Source organism: Phaenicophaeus curvirostris, chromosome 29, assembly GCF_032191515.1.
Source record: "Phaenicophaeus curvirostris isolate KB17595 chromosome 29, BPBGC_Pcur_1.0, whole genome shotgun sequence".
NCBI lineage: Eukaryota > Metazoa > Chordata > Aves > Cuculiformes > Cuculidae > Phaenicophaeus > Phaenicophaeus curvirostris.
The window spans coordinates 1,609,184-1,631,972 of NC_091420.1; the positions used below are offsets into that span (position 1 = coordinate 1,609,184).

Genomic DNA, 22,789 nt, shown 5'->3' on the forward strand with positions numbered 1-22,789 from the left:
GGGACTGGATGTGATGAGGAGTTGGGGTTTGCAACCCTGGCTCCATCCCACTAGCAGGAGGAGACAAGGTTTTGTGTAACGAGGGGGTAACATGGTCCAGACGGGGCTGGAGGCTCTGGTGCTGCGAGGTGGAGGGATGGGGTGTGATGAGGAGCTGGGTTTGGGGGGCTACAAGCTGCACCCCAGAGTGGCCTTGGGCAGCCCGTGTGTCTCGGGGTGTCAGGATGCTCGGGGGCTTCTCCACATCCTAACAGCCTGAAAGCTTCCCAAGTCCTGAAACCTCCCCAAGTCCTGAAACCTCCCCAAATCCTGAAACCTCCCCAGGTCCCACCCCGCTGGCACCAGCTGCCACCAGCCTCTAAAGGGACTGCAAAGCACCCTGAGCATCCTCCCCCTTGGAGGAACCACCCTGGCGAGGTGGGATTCAGGGGTGCTGTGTCCAGGCTGATGGGGTCACCCTGGGGAGGTGGATGCGGGGAGGTGGGACCCCAGCCCACCCCCCTGGCCAAGCCGGCGAGGAGCCTCTCTCAACTTAGCCAAATTCCTGGGTGCTTAATGAGTAACCGGCAGGGAGGTGCTGGCCCTCGAGCGAGTGTTTGTCTCTGTGTGCTCCTGCCAGCCGTGTTTGTGCAGGGCTGGGGGCCAGGGGGGGCCGGGAACCCTCTCCATGGCCAGCACTGCAGGGTTGGGGGGCCCCACACCATCCGGGGGGCTCTGGGGGGGATGCAATGGGTAGGGCAGCTCCTCTTTATGGCCATCATAAGCTTTCCAGGCTGTGAAAGCCCTAAAAGTGGCTATAAAACCAATTTAGGGGAGCCGGGGGCTTAGCTGAGACCCCCCCAACTCATTTCATGCCCCGCGCCAAGGCTGGGCTGCTCGTCCCCAACGCCTCCGCTCCTCCCTCCTGCAGCACCCGGCGCTGAGCGCGGCATGGATGGTCCCGACATCTTCCTGGGGCCCTGCGAAGGTGCCCTCGGTGGGGTCCTGGGTCAGAGGCGTCGCTGCGTGTCCGTCCTGGAGCCCATCACCAGCCCCAGGGCTGGCTGGGAGGAGGAAGATGAGGACGAAGGCCGCTTTCGGGGGGTGCCGCTGCGGCGATCCTGCGCCCTCCGCACCTCCATCCACTCCCAGGACCCTTTCCGCCGGCACAGCTGGGAGCCGGGCAAGGAGCTGCACGGGGTCCCTGGCTACGAGCAGCTCAGGTAGCGATGAGTGTGACCCGTGTCCTTATCCCAACCCTGTGTCCTTATCCCAACCCTGTGTCCTTATCCCAACCCTGCGTCCTTATCCCAACCCTGTGTCCTTATCCCAACCCTGCGTCCTTATCCCAACCCTGTGTCCTTATCCCAACCCTGCATCCATATCCCAACCCTGTGTCCTTATCCCAACCCTGCATCCTTCTCCCAACCCTGCGTCCTTCTCCCGACCCTGCGTCCTTCTCCCGACCCTGCGTCCTTCTCCCAAACCTGCGTCCTTATCCCAACCCTGCGTCCTTATCCCAACCCTGCGTCCTTTTCCCAACCCTGCATCCATATCCCAACCCTGCATCCTTCTCCCAACCCTGCATCCTTATCCTGACCCTGCATCCTTCTCCCAGCCCTGCGTCCTTCTCCCAACCCTGCGTCCCTATCCCAACCCTGCGTCCTTATCCTAACCCTGCATCCATATCCCAACCCTGCATCCTTCTCCCAACCCTGCATCCTTATCCTGACCCTGCATCCTTCTCCCAGCCCTGCGTCCTTCTCCCAACCCTGCGTCCCTATCCCAACCCTGCGTCCTTATCCCAACCCTGCGTCCTTATCCCAGCCCTGCATCCTTATCCCAACCTTGTGTCTTTATCCCAACCCTGTGTCCTTATCCCAACCCCGTGTCCTTATCCCAACCCCGTGTCCTAATCCCAACCTTGTGTCCTTATCCCAACCCTCTGTCCTTATCCCAGCCCTGTGCCTTCATCCCAGCCCTGTGTTCTTATCCCAACCCTGCGTCCTTATCCCAACCCTGTGTCCTTATCCCAACCCTGCGTCCTTATCCCAACCCTGTGTCCTTATCCCGACCCTGTGTCCTTATCCCAACCCTGCGTCCTTATCCCGACCCTGCATCCTTATCCCGACCCTGCGTCCTTCTCCCAACCCTGCGTCCTTCTCCCAACCCTGCGTCCTTCTCCCAACCCTGCGTCCTTATCCCAACCCTGTGTCCTTATCCCAACCCTGCATCCTTATCCCAACCCTGCGTCCTTTTCCCAACCCTGCGTCCTTATCCCAACCCTGTGTCCTTATCCCAACCCTGCATCCTTATCCCAACCCTGTGTCCTTATCCCAACCCTGCGTCCTTATCCCAACCCTGCGTCCTTTTCCCAACCCTGCATCCTTATCCCAACCCTGTGCCTTCATCCCAACCCTGCATCTTTATCCCAACCCTGTGTCCTTATCCCAACCCTGCAGCCAGGCCCTCGGCCACGCCCTCGCTGCTCCCAAAATCCCGCTGCAGGGCTTGGAAGAGCCCATGCACCTCCCTGGCTGCACCCTAGGGACGAGCATCCCTTGTCCCGACCTAGCAGGGACGCCCCAAAAGCCGTGGGGTAGGGGTCCCAGGTGGGGGATGTCACCCTGTCCCCAGCTCAAGGTCCCTCTCTCTGCGCCGCAGCGTGAGCCTCAAAGGGCTGAGCCCCGAGGACCTGGACTCCAGCGCGGAGCAGCTGGACAGGCTGGGGAGGCACCGGCGGGACCCCCGGCGAGCCCCCCTTGTCCACAGCAACGACGACCTGGAGTCCCTGCTCTCCGAGGACGAGGAGGATGAGGCTGATGTGCGGCGGGCACAGGTAGGAGCCCCCCTCCTCCTCCTCTTCCTGGCGTCCCATGGGAGTCTGGGCACCCAGCACCCAGCAGGGGATGGGTTTGGGGGTTCAGCCTGGGTGAAGATAGGGGATCGTGATGGGTCCTCATGGAAGATTCTTCCTGGGTGGCTCTGCCACCATCCTTTGTGGCTTCTCAGGATCACAGAATCACAGGGTTGGAAAAGATCCACAGGATCATCGAGTCCAACCATTCCCATCAAACTCTAAACCGTATCCCTCAGCGCCTCATCCACTCATCTTTTAAACCCCTCCAGGGATGGGGACTCAAACCCCTCCCAGGGCAGCTGTTCCAGTCCAATATTTCCAAGAAAAATATTTTTCTGATGTCAAGCCTCGATGTCTTCTTCATCCTGGTACCAGGATTTTCCTTCCCAAGCTTCATGATCTCAGATCCAGAGAGGATCGCGATGGGTTCCTGGGAAAGTCCTTTACTGGGTGGCTTTGCCATCACCCTGGGACTGGGATGCTCCTTCTCAAGCTTCATGATCCCAGATCCAGAGAGGATCATAATGGATTCCCAGGAAATCTCCTTCCTGGGTGGCTTCACCAGCATCTTAGGACTGGGATGCTCCTTCCCAAGCTTCATGATCTCAGATCCAGAGAGGATCACGATGGGTTCCTGGGAAAGTTCTTTCCTGGGTGGCTTCACCAGCATCCTGGGACTGGGATGCTCCTTCCCAAGCTTCATGACCTCAGATCCAGAGAGGATCATGATGGGTTCCCAGGAAATCTCCCCCCTGGGTGGCTTCACCAGCATCCTGGGACTGGGATGTTCCTTCCCAAGCTTCATGACCTCAGATCCAGAGAGGATCACGATGGGTTCCCAGGAAATCTCCCCCCTGGGTGGCTTCACCAGCATCCTGGGACTGGGATGTTCCTTCCCAAGCTTCATGATCTCAGATCCAGAGAGGATCATGATGGGTTCCCGGGAAAGTCCTTTCCTGGGTGGCTTTGCCATCACCCTGGGACTGGGATGCTCCTTCCCAAGCTTCATGATCCCAGATCCAGAGAGGATCATAATGGATTCCCAGGAAATCTCCTTCCTGGGTGGCTTCACCAGCATCTTAGGACTGGGATGCTCCTTCCCAAGCTTCATGACCTCAGATCCAGAGAGGATCATGATGGGTTCCTAGGGAAGTCCTTTCCTGGGTGGCTTCACCAGCATCCTGGGTGGCTTTGCCTTCACTCTGGGGCTGGGATGCTCCTTCCCAAGCTGTTTTATCCTCTGCAAACAGCTTCATTGTGGGGCTCAAGGCAGGGAGGGGAAAATCGCTGGGCAACGACCCTGTCCGGCACGGGTACAAAGCCCAAGTGGAGCACCTTGGGGACCCTGAGCCACCGCTGAAGGACGGGGAGAGGGTGGCAGGGCAGGAGCCGGTGGTCCCGGTGCCAACGCTGTCACCGCTGGCAGGAGGATGCGCGGAGGCTGCCGGCAAGGCGGTTGAGGCCGAGTGCGAGCGGCTGTGCCCTCTCCAAATCGGCATCGCTCGGTGTCATCGACAGCTTCCCCGATGCGGAGGGTGAGTCGCCAGCGCCCACGTCCCCCCCCCCGGCGCTGCATCCCCACCCCTGCTCCAACCTCCCTAATAACGACCCAAAATCGATGCCAAAGTTAATTATTTCTCCCTCCTCAACCCCGCGGCGGCCCTGGACCGCGGCGAACGCTTCAGCCTCTCTTTTTAATTCCTCTTTCTTTTGCCGTTGCAGAAATTTCCCCCTTCGCCTCCCAGCGGAGCCTGGTCAATGGGTGAGTTGGGGGGCGCGGGGCTGGGTTGGGGGCACCCCCAGGGGAGAAACGGGGCAGCTCAGGGGTCAGCGAGCCCCGAAAGGATATTTAGAGATGGAAATATTGGTCCAAAGTGGGATTTGGCTCATGGAAGCGGTGGTGGGGGGTGAGCTACGTGCAGCAGGGTCAGGCTGAGACCCGACCCAACTCACTCGCTCGCTCCGGGGTCAGCAGGAGCAGGGCTGGGGGGGGACAATTCCTGGCAGAGGGCATCGTGCCCGCAGCTCGGGGCCCCCGGAGCCTGTCACAGCCCATTCCCGTCCTCATTATTCCGGCTGCTTCTTCCCGGGCATCGTCGCGCCCGGCGTTGGCCGCGAGCCGCGTGGGGGACGAGCGAGGACAGGGATGGGGACACAGCGGGGACCCAAATCCCATCCCCGAACGGGATGGAGCAGCGAGATGCAGGCACCCTGCAGCCCCCCAGGATGTATCCCTCGTGAACCCCGGGATGGGGGGAGCAGGACTCGTGTGGACCCCCAAGGGACTCCCCAGGGCCAGCCCGGAGCAGGACCCCCAGGAAAAAGGGGGGGCTCGGTGCCAGAGGTACCCCCAAGCTCAGGGCTGCACCCAAGGAAACTGGGACCCCCACCCTGCACCCAAGGAAACTGGGACCCCCACCCTGCAACCATGGAAAGTGGGATCCCACCCTGCACCCAAGGAAACTGGGACCCCAACCCTGCAACCATGGAAAGTGGGACCCCAACCCTGCACCCAAGGAAAGCAGGACCCCCACCCTGCACCCAGAGAAGCTGGGACCCCAAAAAAAGGGGGGGCTCGGTGCCAGAGGTGCCCCCAACCTCAGGGCGGCACCCAGAGAAAGTGGGACCCCCACCCTGCACCCAAGGAAAGTGGGACCCCCACCCTGCACCCAGAGAAACTGGGACCCCCGCCTTGCTCCCCAAATGACAGAGCTGGTGACACGGTCACCGAGGAGGAGATGTGGGGGTCACCAAGGAGATGGGGGGGTCAGTGAGGAGGGGATGTGGGGGTCACTGAGGAGTTGGGGGGGTCACCAAGGAGGGGGTGTGAGGGTCCGTGAGGAGGATGTGTGGGAGTTACTGAGGAGATTTGGGGATCACTGAGGAGGGGACGTGGGGGTCTCCAAGGAGGGGATGTCGGGGTCCGTGAGGAGGAGATGTGGGAGCCACTGAGAAGATGTGGGGGTCACTGAGGAGATGTGGGGGTCACTGAGGAGGGGACATGGGGGTCACCAAGGAGGGGATGTGGGGGTCACTGAGGAGGTGTGGGGGTCAGTGAGGAGGGGATGTGGGGGTCACTGAGGAGGTGTGGGGGTCACTGAGGAGGGGACATGGAGATCACCAAGGAGGGGATGTGGGGGTCACTGAGGAGGTGTGCGGGTCCCTAAGGAGATGTGGGGGTCACCGAGGAGGAGATGTAGGGGTCCCTGAGCAGAAGTGGGGATCGCAGAGGAGATGTGGAGGTCCCCGAGGAGGGGATGTGGGGGTCCCTGAGGAGATGTGGGGTCACCAAGGAGAGGACGTGAGGGTCTCCAAGGAGATGTGGGGGTCACCGAGGAGATGTGGGGGTCATCGAGGATGAGATGTGAGGGTCAGTGAGGAGAGGACATGGGGGTCCCCAAGGAGACATGGGGGTCTCCAAGGAGGAGACGTGGGGTCACCAAGGAGAGGACATGGGGGTCAGTGAGGAGTGGATGTGGGGGTCACTGAGGAGGTGTGGGGGTCACTGAGGAGGGGATGTGGGGGTCACCGAGGAGGTGTGGGGGTCACTGAGGAGGGGACATGGGGGTCACCAAGGAGGGGATGTGGGGGTCACTGAGGAAGGGACATAGGAGTCACCGAGAAGGGGATGTGGGGGTCACTGAGGAGATGTGGGGGTCATCGAGGATGAGATGTGGGGGTCCCTGAGGAGGGGATGTGAGGGTCAGTGAGGAGAGGACATGGGGGTCCCCAAGGAGACGTGGGGGTCTCCAAGGAAGAGATGTGGGGTCACCAAGGAGACATGGGGGTCTCCAAGGAAGAGATGTGTGGTCACCAAGGAGGAGATGTGGGGGTCACCGAGGAGGTGTGGGGGTCACTGAGGAGGGGACGTGGGGGCCACCGAGGAGGGGATGTGGGGGTCCGTGAGGAGATGTGGGGTCACCAAGGAGAGGACGTGAGGATCCCCATGGAGATGTGGGGGTCATCGAGGATGAAATGTGGGGGTCCCTGAGGAGGGGATGTGAGGGTCCGTGAGGAGAGGACATGGGGGTCCCCAAGGAGACGTGGGGGTCTCCAAGGAGGAGATGCGGGGGGTCCCCGAGGAGGGGGACGTGGGGACCCCAGCACCCCGCGAGGCTCGTGGGGTGAACAGAAAGGGCTCTGTGCTGGCCCCAGCTGGGAGAAGCGGGGGGCCAGGGTGACGGAGCTCGCTCCTCCCTGTTTGCCGGCCTCGCCGGGGCCAGGGACAGAGGGGGATTTGTCCACCCTGCGTCCTCGTCTCCTGCAGCCTCGGCGCTGGGAGCTGCGGGCAGCTGGCGCGGGAGGCGTCGGGCTGGGACGAGACCCCCCTGGGCAGGACCCTCAGCTTCATCAAGAGGATGACGGGCAAGACGAAGGTGAGGGGGGGGACGAGGAGGAGTGTGGGGGTTAGAGGGGTGAATCCGCACCCCGAAAGGCGGCGGTTGGGTTGGGATGGGAAGGGTGGCGCGTGGCATGCTCACTGTGCCTCAGTTTCCCCTCTTCTGCGCATCGCATGGGTTTCTATTTGGGGATCGAGAAAGCTGGGGGGATGAAAACCCTCGAAAGCGCTTGAAGAAGGGGATGGAGGATGAGGGAAGTGGCTCGGGGACGTGGGTTGGGTGGCACTGCCATCGTCCGCTGTCCCCGTCCCCGCGGCGCGAGCGGAGGGTCGGGATGGCGAGGGCTGGCGGCCTCTCCGGGATGGCGAGAGCTGGTGTGGTTCCCGGGACGGCGCTGGGAGAAGCCGCTCAGCCCCGCGGTGAGTCTGGGGGCTGCTCGGGACCCCCTCACCCGCCGCGGGGTGGGAACGGGGCTGGAGGCCGCGAGGTTGGTGCTGGCAGCGGGCGCGCTTGTTTGTGCGCTGAGCTCACCGCCCGCGCCCTCCCTTGGGCCCCTCGCTCCATCCCGGCTGTTTCCTGGAGCCATTCCTGCTTTGGGGATGTTTTCCTCCCGTCCTCCCTACAGGACCCTCTCCGTGCCTCAGTTTCCCCATCGCTCGCTGGGCGCTGCTGGGGGGCTCTGGTTGCCTCTTGGGGGCTGCGGGGCAGCAGGGGATGGATGGGGGGGTCTCTCTGCCCCCCCTGCCCCCTCAAACAGCACCAGGAGCTTGAGGGGAAACTGAGGCACGGCAGCACGCGGGATCTCGTGGCGGCGGCGGCCGCCGAGGGCTTTCTCCCCTCATCTTTTTGGGGTGAATCCCACCTCGCCCCCCCCCCCAGGAGCTGCGATTTGCCGCCGTGCAAAGCCATTAATCCCCCCCTCCACCAGCTCCTGATCTCATCCCGCTTCCTCGCCGCCAGCTGTTAACATCATCGCGGGGGCCACGTCCCCCCCGCTGCGGTCAAGCAGGCCGGACGCCGTCCTCGTCCCACGCCGGGGGCTGAAAATGGGTTGAAATCCAGATTTATTCTTCTTCTTATAGTTATTTTTATTTAAGGGTGCTCAGGACGCCCCCAAAAGGGCTGGGAAAAGTTGGTGTCCGATGGATCCCCAGGGAGGGGTGAGGGACCCCAAGGCTGGGAGCGATGGGGGGGTCAGGATGTGACCCCCCGGAGGGGGAAAAGGCGCTGATCCCGGCGAGAGAAATGAGGATGCTGAGCAGGGCACGTGGCGATTGCATCAGGTTGGGGGGGGGTTTGAGGATTGGGGGTGCTCAGAGCTTGGGGGGCACAGATCCTGGGTTAGGGGACACTCAGAGGTTGGGAGGCACAGATCCTGGTTTGGGGGGGCTCAGGGCTTGGGGGGCACTCAGGGCTTGGGGGACACAGATCCTGGGTTGGGGGGTGTTCAGGGTTTGAGGGGCACAGATCATGAGTCAGGGGGTGCTCAGAGCTTGGGGGGCACAGATCCTGGGCCAGGGGGTGCTCAGAGGTTGGGGGGCACAGATCCTGGTTTGGGGGGTGCTAGTAGCTTGGGGGGCACAGATCCTGGGTTGGGGGTGCTCAGAGCTTGGGGGGCACAGATCCGGAGTTGGGGGATGCTCAGAGCTTGAGGGGCACAGATTGTGGGTCAGGGGGTGCTCAGGGCTTGGGGGGCACAGATCCTCGTTTGGGGGGTGCTCAGATGTTGGGGGGCACAGATCGTGGGTCAGGGGGTGCTCAGAGCTTGGGGGGCACAGATCCTGGGCCAGGGGGTGCTCAGAGGTTGGGGGGCACAGATCCTGGTTTGGGGGGTGCTAGTAGCTTGGGGGGCACAGATCCTGGGTTGGGGGTGCTCAGAGCTTGGGGGGCACAGATCCGGAGTTGGGGGATGCTCAGAGCTTGAGGGGCACAGATTGTGGGTCAGGGGGTGCTCAGGGCTTGGGGGGCACAGATCCTCGTTTGGGGGGTGCTCAGATGTTGGGGGGCACAGATCGTGGGTCAGGGGGTGCTCAGAGCTTGGGGGGCACAGATCCAGGATCAGGGGGTGCTAGTAGGTTGGGGGGCACAGATCCAGGTTCAGGGGGTGCTAGTAGCTTGGGGGGCACAGATCCTGGGTTAGGGGTGCTCAGAGCTTGGGGGGCACAGATCCTGAGTTCTGGATTGGGGGTGCTAGTAGGTTGAGGGGCACAGATCCTGGGTTGGGGGTTGCTAGTAGGTTGGGGGGGCACAGATCCTGGGTTGGGGGGTGCTCAGAGCTTGGGGGGCACAGATCCAGGATCAGGGGGTGCTAGTAGCTTGGGGGGCACAGATCCTGGGTTGGGGGTTGCTAGTAGCTTGGGAGGCACAGGTCTTGGTTTGGGGGTGCTCAGAGGTTGGGGGGCACAGATCCTGGGGGGGTTGCTAGTAGCCTGGGGGGCACAGATCCTGATTTGGGGGGTCCTTGTAGGTTGGGGGTGTCTGAAGCAGAAGCTGTGGCAGGGATGGGGATGGGTCCCTGTGGTGCTGGGCACTGCAGGACAGAGGCACTGGGGTAACTGGGGTGGGTCACCCCCATTGAGGGATCCCCCAATAGAGGGGACCCCAAAAGAGAAGACCCCCATAGAGAAGAGCCCGAAAGAGGGGAGCCCAGCAGAGGGGATCCCCAAAAGAAGGGATCCCAAAAGAAAAGACTTCGGCAGAGTGGAGGTTGAAAGAGGGGACCCCAAGAGAGGAGACCCCCCAAAAGAGGGGATCCTAAAAGGGAAGACCTCCATAGAGTGGAGGTCAAAAGAGGGGACCCCAAGAGAGGGGACCTTCATAGAGAAGAGCCCAAAAGAGGGGAGCCCAGCAGAGGGGATCCCCAAAAGAGGGGATCCCGACAGAGAAAACCTCCATAGAGTGGAGGCCAAAAGAAGGGACCCCAAGAGAGGGGACCTCGATAGAGAAGAGCCCAAAAGAGGGGGCCCCAAGAGAGGGGACCCCAAAAGAGAAGACCTCTGTAGAGTGGAGACTAAAAGAGGGGACCTCAAGAGAGGGGACCTTGATAGAGAAGAGCCCAAAAGAGGGGACCCCAAGAGAGGAGACCCCCAAAAGAGGTGACCCCAATGGAGGAGATCGAAGAGACCTTTGGGCAACAGAGAGCACCCAGGACCACCTTGGGGTCCCCTCCATGGCTGGTGGGGTTCAGGCGCCGTCCGAGCCGAGGCCGTGGGGAGCGGAGAGGCCGCCGAGGGGAGGGACTGTGCTATTTCAGGAAGAAATCATAACTTAGCGGCGGGGGCCGAGCTCGCCACCGCCTCCGGGCCTGGGCGCAGTCCTTGGCGTCCCGGGGAGCCCCAGCCATGGCCATGCGCCCCGCGTCCAGGGTGAGTCAGGAGCTGGCAACTTCGGGGTCCCGCGGCATCGCGGCTGCTCGCGCCCAAGAACCCGTCGATGCCGGGCTGGGTGCCGCCCTTGGGACTGGGGGATGCTGGGGGGGCTGGGGGGCACGGTGGGGATCTCCGAGATCTGGTCCCCGCGATGCTGTGGGGCAGCTGCATCCCCATCGTGATGCCCGTCGTGAGATTTGGGGTTGGGGTAAATCCAACCTCGCGGGGTGGGACCACACGGTTCACCCCGTGGCTGTGGGGCACAGTGGGGGATCCCCAAGGAGCCGGTCCCTGCGATGCTGTGGGGCGGCTGCATCCCCATCGTGATGCCCGTCGTGAGATTTGGGGTTGGGGTGAACCTGATCTCACATGAGGGAGCCACGCGGTTCGCCCCATGGCTGTGGGGCACAGTGGGGGATCCCCAAGGATCTGGTCCCTGCGATGCTGTGGGGCAGCTGCATCCCCATCGTGATGCCCGTCGTGAGATTTGGGGTTGGGGTAAATCCAACCTCGCGGGGTGGGACCACACGGTTCACCCCGTGGCTGTGGGGCACAGTGGGGGATCCCCAAGGATTCAGTACCCGCGATGCCACAGGGCAGCTGCGTCGCCACCACGATGCTTATCATGAAATTTGGGGTTGGGGTGACTCCCACCTCGTGGGCTGGGACCATGTGGTTTGCCCCACAGCTGTGGGGTGCAGTGGGGGATCCCCAAGGATCTGGTCCCCACGATGCTGTGGGGCAGCTGCATCCCCACCATGATGCCCACTGGGAGATTTGGTGCTGAGGTGAATCTGGTCTCATGGGGAGGGATCACAGGGTTCCCCCTGGTGTTCTGGGGCACCGTGTGGGATCCCCAAGGATCTGGTGCCATGGGGTGGCTGCATCCCTGCCACGATGCCCGCTGGGGGCTGGGGTGATGCCGGCCTCACGCGTGGGGCCCGCGCGGTTCCCCCCAGGGCCGCGGGTTCCCCTCTCACCCCATCTCCTCCCTTCCTGGCGTTTTACGGCAGAGCTGCCACCGCTTCCCCCTTCGCCCTCTTCGCCACGTGACGATGCTCGCGGGGCTTTCCTGCCACGCGGGCAGAGGCACCAGATCCCCCGTGGGCATCGCGGCAGCCGCCGTGCCGGCCACATCCTGCCCCGGCTGCCTCCCCTTCCGTCGGCTTCGAGGCTGGTTGGGGTGACGCCTGGGCAGGGGGAAGCAGGAGCCAAGCCCAGCCGGAGGGCTTCGTGCCCAGGGAGGAAACGAGAACTCAGGAACGGGGCTCGGGGTGAAAGGAGGAGCGGGACCGCGGCTACCGGATGCTCGGGGCGGCCTCGCGAGGGTTTGGTTCTGCTTTTGGCATCGCCGTTGCGTTAAAGCCGCCTTGGCAGCGAGGCCTGAGCTGGGAGTGAGCGTGTGCCGAGCCGACGGCTTCCTCGAGGGCTTCGCTTCAGCTCCTGCTGCCTCTTCCCAGGGAGCCGCCAGCGTGGGTGCATCCTGCCCTGAGGGGTGCATGGGTGCATCCTACCTTGCCCACCTGGGTGCATCCCTGCCTGCATGGGTGCATCTCCTCCTGGGTGCATCCCTGGCTGTGTGGGTGCATCCCACCTTGCATGGGTGCATCCCTGCCTGCTTGGGTGTATCTCCTCGTGGGTGCATCCCTGCATGTGAGCATCCCTACCTGTATGGATGCATATCTCCTCGTGGGTGCATCCCTGCCTCCGTGGGTGCATCCCTGTGTGGATATATCCCTGCACGGATGCATTCCTGCCTCCGTGGGTGCATCCCTGTGTGGATATATCCCTGCACGGATGCATTCCTGCCTGCATGGGTGCATCCCTGTGTGGATATATCCCTGCACAAATGCATTCCTGCCTCCATGGGTGCATCCCTGTGTGGATATATCCCTGCACGGATGCATTCCTGCCTGCATGGGTGCATCCCTGCCTGCAAAGGTGCATCCCACCCTGAGGGATGCATCCCTGCCTGCATAGAATCATAGAATCACAGAATCATAGAATTGCCAGGTTGGAAGAGACCCACTGGATCATCGAGTCCAACCATTCCCATCAATCACTAACCCATGTCCCTCAGCACCTCGTCCACCCGGCCCTTAAACCCCTCCAGGGAAGGGGACTCAACCCCCTCCCTGGGCAGCCTTGGACACTGCCCAGTGACCCTTTCTGTGAAAAATTTTTTCATGATGTTCAGTCTGAACCTCCCCTGATGGAGCTTGAGGCCATTGTATGGATGTGTATCTCCTCATGGGTGCATCCCACCTTGCATGGATGGATCCCTGTGTGGATATATCCCTGCATGTCAGCATCCCTACCTGCACGGATGCATCTCCTCCTGGGTGCATCCCTGCCTGCCTGGGTGCATCCCTGCCTCCCACTCAATTCCCGCAGGGTTTACTGGGTCAGATTTGGCACTGCCATGCTGCTCCTTTGGCAGAGCGTCAGAACTGGATGATCTTTAAGGTCCCTTCTGATCCAAATCATTCTCTTTGCCTCTGCCATTGATTCCCACGGGGAAACTGAGGCAGCTCATGGAGAACCGTGGCAGCGCTCGGCAGCATCGCTGCCTTTCCCTGGTTACTCATTAAGCCGGGAGCCACCGGTTGCCCACATCGTTCTGTCCCCTTAGTGAGCATCAAATGCCACCAGGCTCGGAAACACAGGGAAAAAGGACACGGATTTTCTCCAGGAAACGTCCACACCCACATGCGACCCCACAGCAGGGTGGGAGCCTTCGTCTCGGTGTTCACCGAGTGATTCCTGGGGGGACGGGGGTCCCCAAAAAGCCACCCCTTGGCCACAGCCCCCGGCCTCGGAGCCAACGCGGTGCCTCGGTTTTCTTGGCAACCGCGGTAGCATTATCTCTGGATAAATCCGATAAATCCCGGCTTCTCCCAGCCGGCGGGTTAATATTTGACCGGATTCCGGTTAGCCCAGCTCCCGGTGCTGGGGGCCTCCCCACAGCTGGTGGTTCAAGGGGAAAAAAGAAGCCAATTTTCCCCCAAATATCGCTTTCAGCCCAATTTTCAGGCACTGGGAACTGGGAGGGAAAAGTGATTTTTCCCATCCCTTCTCCCAAAAGCTGTTGGGAAGCGGCAGCACCACTGGAACAGCTCCCAGCGGGGCTGGATCCAGCTTCGGTTTGCTCTGCTTGGGAGAGGAAAGCCCTGGAATGAAGGAAACAGGTTGGGTCTGCTGGGATGGGATTCATACGTCACCCCGAAACTGTGCTTTGGGGGTGTTGGAGCACCGGGGGGGATTGAAATCCCGTGGGATTTTCTTCTTTGTTTGGGGATTCCAGCTCTGTGGTCGAGGGTTCGGTGTCGCCCGGGGAGGATGCAGGGGTCGTGGTACCTAAAAGGAGCCTGTGGGGAGGGGAAACTGAGGCAGGAGAGCAACCTGCTGATGCTCTGATGGGAGCTGGAGTGAGTGACTCCAGGTGCCTGGGTTTGGATCTGGAGCGACCCTGGGTGCCCATTCCCAGACCCAGAGTGACCCCAGGGTGCTGGGTCACTGATCCGGAGTTATCCCAGATGCCTTTTCCTGGATCCAGAGTGACTCCAGGTGCCTGTGAGTGACCCCAGGTGCCCATTCCCAGACCTGAAGCTTCCCTCAGCGCCCATTCCCAATCCAGAGTGACCCCCAGGTGCCCGTGAGTGACCCCAGGTGCCCATTCCCAGACCTGAAGCTTCCCTCAGCGCCCATTCCCAATCCAGAGTGACCCCCGGGTGCCCGCTCCCGGATCCGGAGTGACTCCGGGTGACTCCTGTCCATCCTTTCCATCCCTGTCCACCCCATCCATCCCTTCCCACCCTTTTCCATCCCTGTCCACCCTTGTCCATCCCTGTCCACCCTTGTCCGTCCTGGTCCATCCCTGTCCACCCTTGTCCACCCCTCTCCATCCTTTCCCACCCCTGTCCACCTCTGTCCACCCTGTCCATCCCTTCCCATCCCTCTCCATCCCTGTCCACCCCGTCCATGCCTTCCCACCCCTGTCCACTCTTGTCCACCCCTGTCCATCCCTTCCCACCCCTGCCCACACCGTCCATCCCTGTCCACCCCTGTCCACCATGTCCATCCCTTCCCACCTTGTACACCCCTGTCCACCTTGTCCACCCCATCCACCCTGTCCACCCTTGTCCATCCTCATCCACCCTTGTCCACCCCTGTCCATCCCCGTCCACCCTGTCCATCCCTTCCCACCTCTCTCCATCCTCGTCCACCCTTGTCCACCTCTCTCCATCCCCAGCCATCCCTTCCCACCCCTGTCCATCCTCATCCACCCTTGTCCACCCCTGTCCATCCCTTCCCACCTCTCTCCATCCCCATCCACCCCTGTCCACCCCTTCCCACTCCTGTCCACCTTGTCCATCCCTGTCCACCCTTGTCCATCCCTGTCCACTCTTGTCCATCACTGTCCATCCTCATCCACCCTTGTCCACCTCTCTCCACCCCTGTCCATCCCTTCCCACCCCTGTCCACCTTGTCCACCCTTGTCCACCCCTGTCCATCCCTTCCCACCTCTCTCCATCCCCATCCACCCTGTCCACCCCTTCCCACCCGTGTCCACCTTGTCCACCCCTGTCCACCCTGTCCACCCTCTTGTCCACCCCGCTCCCTCTCCCACCCCACCAACTCCTCCTCTGCGGCCCAACTTCCTCCATCGCCCTCCCAGCAGCCTCGTTTCCGCCGCGGCCGGACGCCGTTTGGTGCGTGGAAACCCTCCGGCTGCGGCACGGCGGGCGAGGGGAGCGCCTCCTGCTCCTGCTCAGGGCGGGGGGCACGGCGGGAACCACCCCGACCCCGGTTTTATTGCCTGAGACCCGGTAAAGAGCCCTGCGCTGGGGAAACTGAGGCACGGGGCCTTGGGCGGTGGGGAAACTGAGGCATGGGGCATTGGGCAATGGGGAAACCGAGGCACGGGGCCTGGGTGATAGGGAAACTGAGGCACAGGGCCCTGGGCAATAGGGAAACTGAGGCACGGGGGCCTGGGTGATGGGGAAACTGAGGAATGGGGCCCTGGGCAGTGGGGAAACTGAGGCACAGGGCCCTGGGTGATGGGGAAACTGAGGCACGGGGGCCTGGGCGATGGGGAAACTGAGGCACAAGGCCCTGGGCAATGGGGAAACTGAGGCACGGGGCCCTGGGCAGTGGGGAAACTGAGGCACAAGGCCCTGGGCAATAGGGAAACTGAGGCACAGGGCCCTGGGTGATGGGGAAACTGAGGCACGGGGCCCTGGGCAATAGGGAAACTGAGGCAGGTGCCTTGGGCAATAGGGAAACTGAGGCACGGGGCCCTGGATGATAGGGAAACTGAGGCACGGGGCCCTGGATGATAGGGAAACTGAGGCACGGGGCCCTGGGCAATAAGGAAACTGAGGCACAGGGCGCTGGGCAGTGGGGAAACTGAGGCACGGGGCCCTGGGCAATAGGGAAACTGAGGCACAAGGCCCTGGGCAATGGGGAAACTGAGGCATGGAGCCCTGGACAATATGGAAACTGAGGCACGGGGCCTGGGCAATGGGGAAACTGAGGCACAAGGCCCTGGGCAGTGGGGAAACTGAGGCACGGGGCCCTGGGCAATGGGGAAACTGAGGCACGGGGACTTTGGGGAGCAGTTTGCAGTCGCCCGTGGCTCGATGAGGTTTTTTCGCGGGGGGGTGTGGGTTCTGGGCGCGTGTGGCAATCGCTGTAGTGGCGAAACGCTGGGCGAGGGGGGGACACACTAAGGGGGGGGGGAATCCAGCTGGTGCCTGCGCTTTGCAGGTCTTTGCGCTGCTGCTGGGGTGACAGGGGGGTGCAAAGCTGGGGGGGGGAGCCCCCAATGCTCCGCTCTCTCCTCCCTGCCTCAGTTTACCCCAAAAAGGGTTTTTTTGGGGGGGGGGGCACCCCCAATGCTGTTTTTTCCCTGGCACTGAGCAACCACACATGCAGCGAGTTTCTCGGGGCTCAGCCTGAGGTGGGGGGGGGGTGCCCAGCCCTGAGGGTTGGGGTTCGGGGGGGGGGTGTGTGTGCATGGGGGGTGGTGACAGCGAGGGGGGGGGACAGGGGAGGGCAGGGGAAGTGGTTGTTGGTTCCTGTGCCGCCCCGGGGGGGGGAAACGGCGGGTTTTGTTTAAAGAAAGTTTCCTCTAAGCCCGTTTATGCCCCTCCCTGCGCTGGGGGGGGGGGGGGGGGGGGGGCTGGGGGTGCCCCCACCCCCCCGGATCCCAGAGCCTTGGGGAGCCCCCCCTGCTCCCACTTTGGGAATGGGGACACCCCCCCCCATCCCTCCCAGTCCATGGAGGGGGGGCGGGGGGGCACAGCTTTGGGACCCCCCCCAACTGGGATGCACTGGTGGGAAACGGGATTTGTGGACCCCCCCCCTGCTGTCTCCGCTTTGGGAATGGGGGGACCCCATGTCTCCCCCCCCCAACCTTTGGGGGGGGGCACATTTCCCCCCCTCCACTGGGTTATACTGGTGGGAGATGGGATTTGGGGACCCCCCTGCAGCTTTACAACCTCCTGGCATCTGATTTTGGGGTTTTTTTTTGGGGGGGGGGAGGGGGCAGCGGGAACAGCCCCCCCCAAACCAGAAGGGGGGGGGGGGTTGAGCCCCTAGGGGCTCCAAACCTGGAGTGGGGGGGGGGGGAGGCAATTTGGGGGCAAACCGGTGGGTTTTTATGCCCTGGGGCGGGGGGAACCCCATCTATTCTAAAAGAGGGGGGGTCCCCCTGTCTATTTTAGCGGGGGGGGGCGCTGTGTCTCTTTTAGAAGCGGGGGGGGGAGGTGCTGAATTCGAATTCGACCCCAGCGCGTGGCGCCTTTTGTTGCCGCGACCGGGCCCTTTGTTCCACGCTGGGGGGGGGGGGGGTGGGGGGGACGGGACGGTCCCCATCGAGGAAGAGGGGGGGACACACACAAGGAAGGGGCCACGCTGCCTCCGTGTCGCCATTTCGGGGCTCGGATCCATCGCCCAGGTCAGCTCTTTGCTTTATTTTTAATTTTTTTTGTGTTGGGGGGGTGTAACCCGAACTCTACCTCGAGTTATATGGTTGGGGGGGGGGGAAAGGGATGTTTTCACCCCCAAAATCCTTCCCCCCCCAGGCTAAATGGAGGTTTTTTTGAGGGGGATGTTCTAAAGGAGGGAAATATCTGTGTTTTTTGGGGGGTGGGGGGCAGTTAGGGCTGGTTTCACCCCCAAAATCCTCCCCCCCCCGGCTAAATGGAGGTTTTTTTGGGGGGGGAGGGCATTTAGGGTTGTTTTCACCCCAAAAATCGCTCCCCCCCCAGTCAGGACGGAGGGTTTTTTGGGGGGGATGATCTAAAAGAGTAAAATCTGTGGTTTTTTTTTTTGGGGGGGTAGTTAGGGCTGTTTTCACCCTAAAAATCCTCCCCCTCAATCTGGATGGAGGTTTTTTTGGGGGGGGGTGTTCTAAAGGAGGAAAAGATCTAAGTGCGGTTTTTTTGGGGGGGGTGACCCCAACTCTGACTTAGAGGTGTATTTGGGGGGGCAGTTAAAGTTGTTATCACCCCAAAATTCCTTCCCCCCCCCCGGTTATGAATAGATTTTTTTTTTTTTGGAGGGGGGGTTCAAGGAGGAAAAGATCTGGGGGCTGGTTGGTTTTTTTTTTTAGGAGGGGGGTGATTTGGGGTTCTTTTCACCTCAAAATTCCACCCCACCCCGGTCTGGATGGAGGTTTTTTTGGGGGGGGGTGGTTCTCAAGGAGGAAAATATGTGGGGGCTGTTTTTTTTTTTTACTGGGGGGGGCAATTAGGGTTGTTTTCACCCCAAAAATCCTCTTTTTTTCGGTCTGGATGGACTTTTTGGGTGCGGGGGGTTGTTCTCGAGGAGGAAAAGAGCTGGGGGCTGTTTTTTTTTTTTACTGGGGGGGGCAGTTAGGGTTGTTTTCACCCCAAAAATCCTCTTTTTTCAGTCTGGATGGAGTTTTTGGGTGCGGGGGTGTTGTTCTCGAGGAGGAAAAGAGCTGGGCTATCTTGGGCGAAGTCGTGTTGGTTGCCGGCAGTTCCCCCCCCCCCGTGGGCGGGGGCCGGAAAAAACACCCCAAAACCCCCCAGTTTCTCCTTAAAACGAGGAAACTTTTTGCTCTGGAGCTTGGCTGCTTGGGGGGGGGGGGGGGTAGGTGGCACCACACACCCCCCCCCCCTCTTATCAAGGAGCCGCGATGCTGGGATTGGGAGGTGATGCTGTTTTGGGGGGGGGGGGCGGTTTGTTTAGGGGTAGATTGATGGGGTTTGGGGAGTTCAAGCTGGGTGGTTTGTTTGGGGGGGTCTGTGTGTGCCCCCCCTCCCCAAATCCGCTGTTGGACCCCGGCATCCAGGCTGGGGAAGGCGGAGGGGGGGGGGTGTCACTGCCCCCTCTTCCCCTCAGTGTCCCCCCCAACCAGCATGGGGGGGGCTTTTGTGTCCCCCCCTCATCCCTCGTGGCTCTGAGCCCTCAAATCCCCCCCCCACCCCCCCAAAATGGTCCCAGAGGAAAGGAATCCAGATTGGGGGGGGAGATCCAGATTGAGGGGGGATCCAGATTGGAAGGGGGGATTCAGATTTGGGGGGGTGGGGGTCCAGATTGAGGGGGGGGGATCCAGATTGAGGGGGGGGATCCAGATTGGAAGGGGGGATTCAGACTTGGGGGGGGGTGTCCAGATTGAGGGGGGGGGATCCAGATTGAGGGGGAGGGGATCGTGATTGGGGGGGGGGTCCAGATTGGAAGGGGAGATTCAGATTTGGGGGGGGATCCAGATTGAGAGGGGGTCCAGATTGAGGGGGGGGATCCAGATTGGAAGGGGGGATTCAGATTTGGGGGGGGGGGGGGTCTTGGTTGAGGGGGGGGATCCAGATTGAGGGGGGGGGGGATCAAGATTGGGGGGGGATCGTGATTGGGGGGGGGTCCAGATTGAGGAGGGGGATCCAGATTGGAAGGGGGGGATTCAGATATGGGGGGGGGTGTCTGTTGGGGTGTCCAGACAGAGTTGGGGGCCGGGGGGGGGGGGCAGGAAGGGGCCCCGGGTCCCGCCTTTGTCTGCGGGTCCGGATCTGAGGGAGGAGCCGCCGGCGGGGAGAAAAGAGAGCGGGGAGAGGGGAGGGAGACGGGAAAGGGAGGAAAAGAGGGGAAAAAAGAGAGTGAAAATAAAGGGAAAAGGGGAAAAAAAGTGGAGAAAAGGGAAAGAAAGCGGAGGAAAGGGGGGGGAGCAGAGAAAAGCGGGGGGGAAGGAGAGAAAAAGAGCGGGAAAGGAGAGAAAAGGAGGGAAAAGGGAAAGAAAAACAGAGAAAAAAGGGGGGGAGCAGAGGGAAGGGAAAGGAAAGCAGAGAAAATGGAAAGAAAAACAGAGAAAAGGGGGAAAATAAAGAGAAAAGGGGGGGAAAGCAGAGAAAAAGGGGGGAAACAAAAAGAGGAGGAAGATCAGAGAAAAGGGAGAGAAAAATAGAATAGGGAAAGGAAAATATAAAGGGGGAAGCAGAGAAAAGGGAAAGAAAAGCAGAGAAAAAGGGGAAAACACAGAGAAAGTGGGGAAAGCAGTGAAAAAAGGGAAAGAAAAGCAGAGAAAAAGGAAAAAAAAACAAAAGGGAAAGAAAAATAGAAAAGGAGTGAAAGCGAAGAAAGGGGGAAAGAAGAGAAGAGGGGGAAAAATGGAAAGAAAAGTGGAGGAAAAGGAAAAAGGTGGAGGAAAAGGGAGGAAAGAAAAAGGAAAGTTAAAAAAAAGGAAAGAAAAGTGGAGAAAAAGGGAAAAAGTGGAGGAAAGAAAAAAAGCAGAGAGAAAGGAAAGTAAAATTTAAAAAAGGAAAGAAAATTGGGGAAAAGCGGGTAAGAAGGAAAGAGAAAAAAAGGGAAAAAACCCCAGAGAATGGAAAGAAGTGGAGAGGGGATAAAATTAAGAGGAAAAAAGTGGGGAAAGAAAGAAGACAAAAAAGAAGAGTGGAGAAAAAAATGAAAAACAGTGGGGGAAACAAAAGCCAAAAAGAAGGAGGGGAAGCAAAAACAAAATAGAAAAAAAAAAGGAAAGAAAAGTGGAGGATAAACAGAGAAAAAGAAAAGAGAGAAAAGGGGAAAACATGGTGGAAAAGGGGAAAAAAGAGAAAAAGGAAAAAATCGGAGGAAAAGGGGAAAAAAGCAGATGAAACAAAAGCCGAGACAAAAAGAAAGCAGAAAAAAAGGGCCAAAAAAAGGGAAAGGAAAAAGAATGGGGGAAAAAAAAAGAGTAATAAAGAAAGGGGAAGAAAGGAAAGCAAACAAAAAGAAATAAGAAAGAAAAAAAAAAGGAAAGGAAAAAAAAAGCAAAATGAGACACAAAAAAAAATAAAAAAACAAACACACACTCCCCGGGGGGGCTGGAACTGGGCTGCAGACCCCTGGTTTGGGGGAGAAAGAGAGAAAATAGCTATTTTGGATAAATTGAAGGAGGTGGGAGGGTGTGGGGCTGCCAGTAGTGCTGGGGTCCCCAAAAAGCCTCCCCCAAGGGGGGAAAATGCGCTTTGGACCCCTGATTTTGGGGGAGAAGGGGGGAAAATAGTCACTTTGTGTAAAGAAAAGGAAGGTGCAGGGGTGGTGGAAGCACTGGGGTCCCCAGAACCGTCCTGGAGGGAGAACAATTGGGCTCTGAACTCCCGTTTTGGGGGAGAAGGGGGGAAAATTCACACTTTGGATAAAGAAAAGGGGAGGCACCTGGATTCTGAACCCCCATTTGGGGGGAAAAGGGAGGAAAATAGCCACTTTGGATGAAAAAATGGAAGATACAGGGGTGGTGGCAGTGCTGGGGTCCCCAAAACAATCCTTGGGGTGGAGCAGCTGGGCTCTGAACCCCCATTTTGGGGGAGAAGGGGGGAAAATAGCCACTTTGGATAAGGAAAAAGAAGGTGCGGGGGTGGCGGCAGCGCTGGGGTCCCCAAAACCATCCTTGAGGGGGAGCAGTTGTGCTCTGAACCCCCATTTTGGGTGGAAATTCCCACTTTGGATAAAGAAAAGAGGGGGAGCACCTGGATTCTGAACCCCAGTTTTGGGGAAGATTCCCACTTTGGCAGAACTGAGGCGGTGGGGGCGCAGGGCTGGCGGCTGCGCGGCTCCGGCAGTGCCCGCAGCCCCCATGGGTGCCGGGGATCATCGTCACCGTCCCCCGCGCCGCGTCCCCCGCATCTCATCCCCATTGGGGCTGGCGGCTGCGATGCCGGGGGGGGGCCGTGTGCCGGGGCGGGGGGGATTTCTCCCGCAGCCCCCCCCCGGTTGTCATGGTTATCGGATGATGGGAAGCCAAAGCGAACGGAGCGATCGCGGTGGCTTCTCCCCAGCCGCTCGGCTCCCCGTGCCGGGGTGGCAGGACCCCCCGAGCATCGCCGGCGAGCGGGGGGTCCCTCGGCCCCCCAGGCTCCCCACGACCATGAGCCGCGTCCCGAAGCCAGCGGGCACCGTGGCGGGTGGCGGTGGTGCCGGGCGCGTGCCGTGCCGCAGCCCCATCAGGCGCCCATCGCATCTCTCCGGGCAGAGCAAAGAGAAGGAGAAGATGAAGGAGGGGAAGGAGAAGGACGCCCGCTACACCAACGGGCACCTCTTCACCACCATCACCGTCTCCGGGATGACCATGTGCTTCGCCTGCAACAAGAGCATCACGGCCAAGGAAGCGCTCATCTGCCCCAGTGAGTAACCGCGACTCGCCGGCGCTGGGCACGGCAATGCCCGATCGCCCCCAGTTTGGCTCCGTGGATTCGTGCCACGGAGCAGGGGCGAGAGGGGTACGTGGAGAGGCTTTCTCTGAGGCATCCTGGCAAATGCCGGTGTGCTGCTCTAGCACAGACGGCATCACCGGCTCCTTCCAGCTCCCCCAGTGTGGGCGATGCCGGATGGAGCCAGATGCCATCGCCCTGGCACAGCTCTGGCGTGTGGCACTAGCCGTCCCGGTGAGGCAGCGGCTCCTTCCAGCTCTCCCGGTGCGGGTGATGCCGAATGGAGCCAGGTGCCTGTGGCATCACCCTGGCACAACCCTGGTGTGTGACCCTGGCCATCGTGGCTCCTTCCAGCTCCCCCAGCGTGGGTGATTCCAGATGGAGCCGCGGTGGCCATGGCATCACACTGGCACGACCCTGGCGTGTGACCCTGGCCATCCCAGCTCCTTCCAGCTCCGCCAGCATGGGTGATGCCAAATGGAACCGGGGTGTTCGTGGCATGGTGTTGGCACGACCCTGGTGTGCCACCCTGGTGAGGCAACCGGCACCGCTGGCTCCTTCCAGCCGCCCCGGCGTGGGCGATGCCGG

General features: G+C 60.7%; 1 protein-coding gene across 5 annotated transcripts in view; it reads left to right on the forward strand.

Annotated features, from left to right (window-relative positions):
* Positions 1-7,068: 7,068 nt before the first annotated feature.
* ARHGEF2 (Rho/Rac guanine nucleotide exchange factor 2) overlaps positions 7,069-22,789 on the forward strand; it is a 29,300-nt gene continuing 13,579 nt past the window's right edge. For 2 of the 5 annotated variants that reach the window (XM_069878599.1, XM_069878600.1), the window contains exon 1: positions 21,752-22,174. In XM_069878599.1, coding sequence (XP_069734700.1) covers positions 21,781-22,174 — 394 coding nt within the window. In that variant the 5' untranslated portion in view covers positions 21,752-21,780. Of the gene's footprint in view, positions 7,216-10,460; positions 10,545-17,465; positions 17,509-21,751; positions 22,175-22,789 lie in introns of those variants that run through there. The other 3 variants (XM_069878603.1, XM_069878601.1, XM_069878604.1) reach the window with 3 other exon arrangements.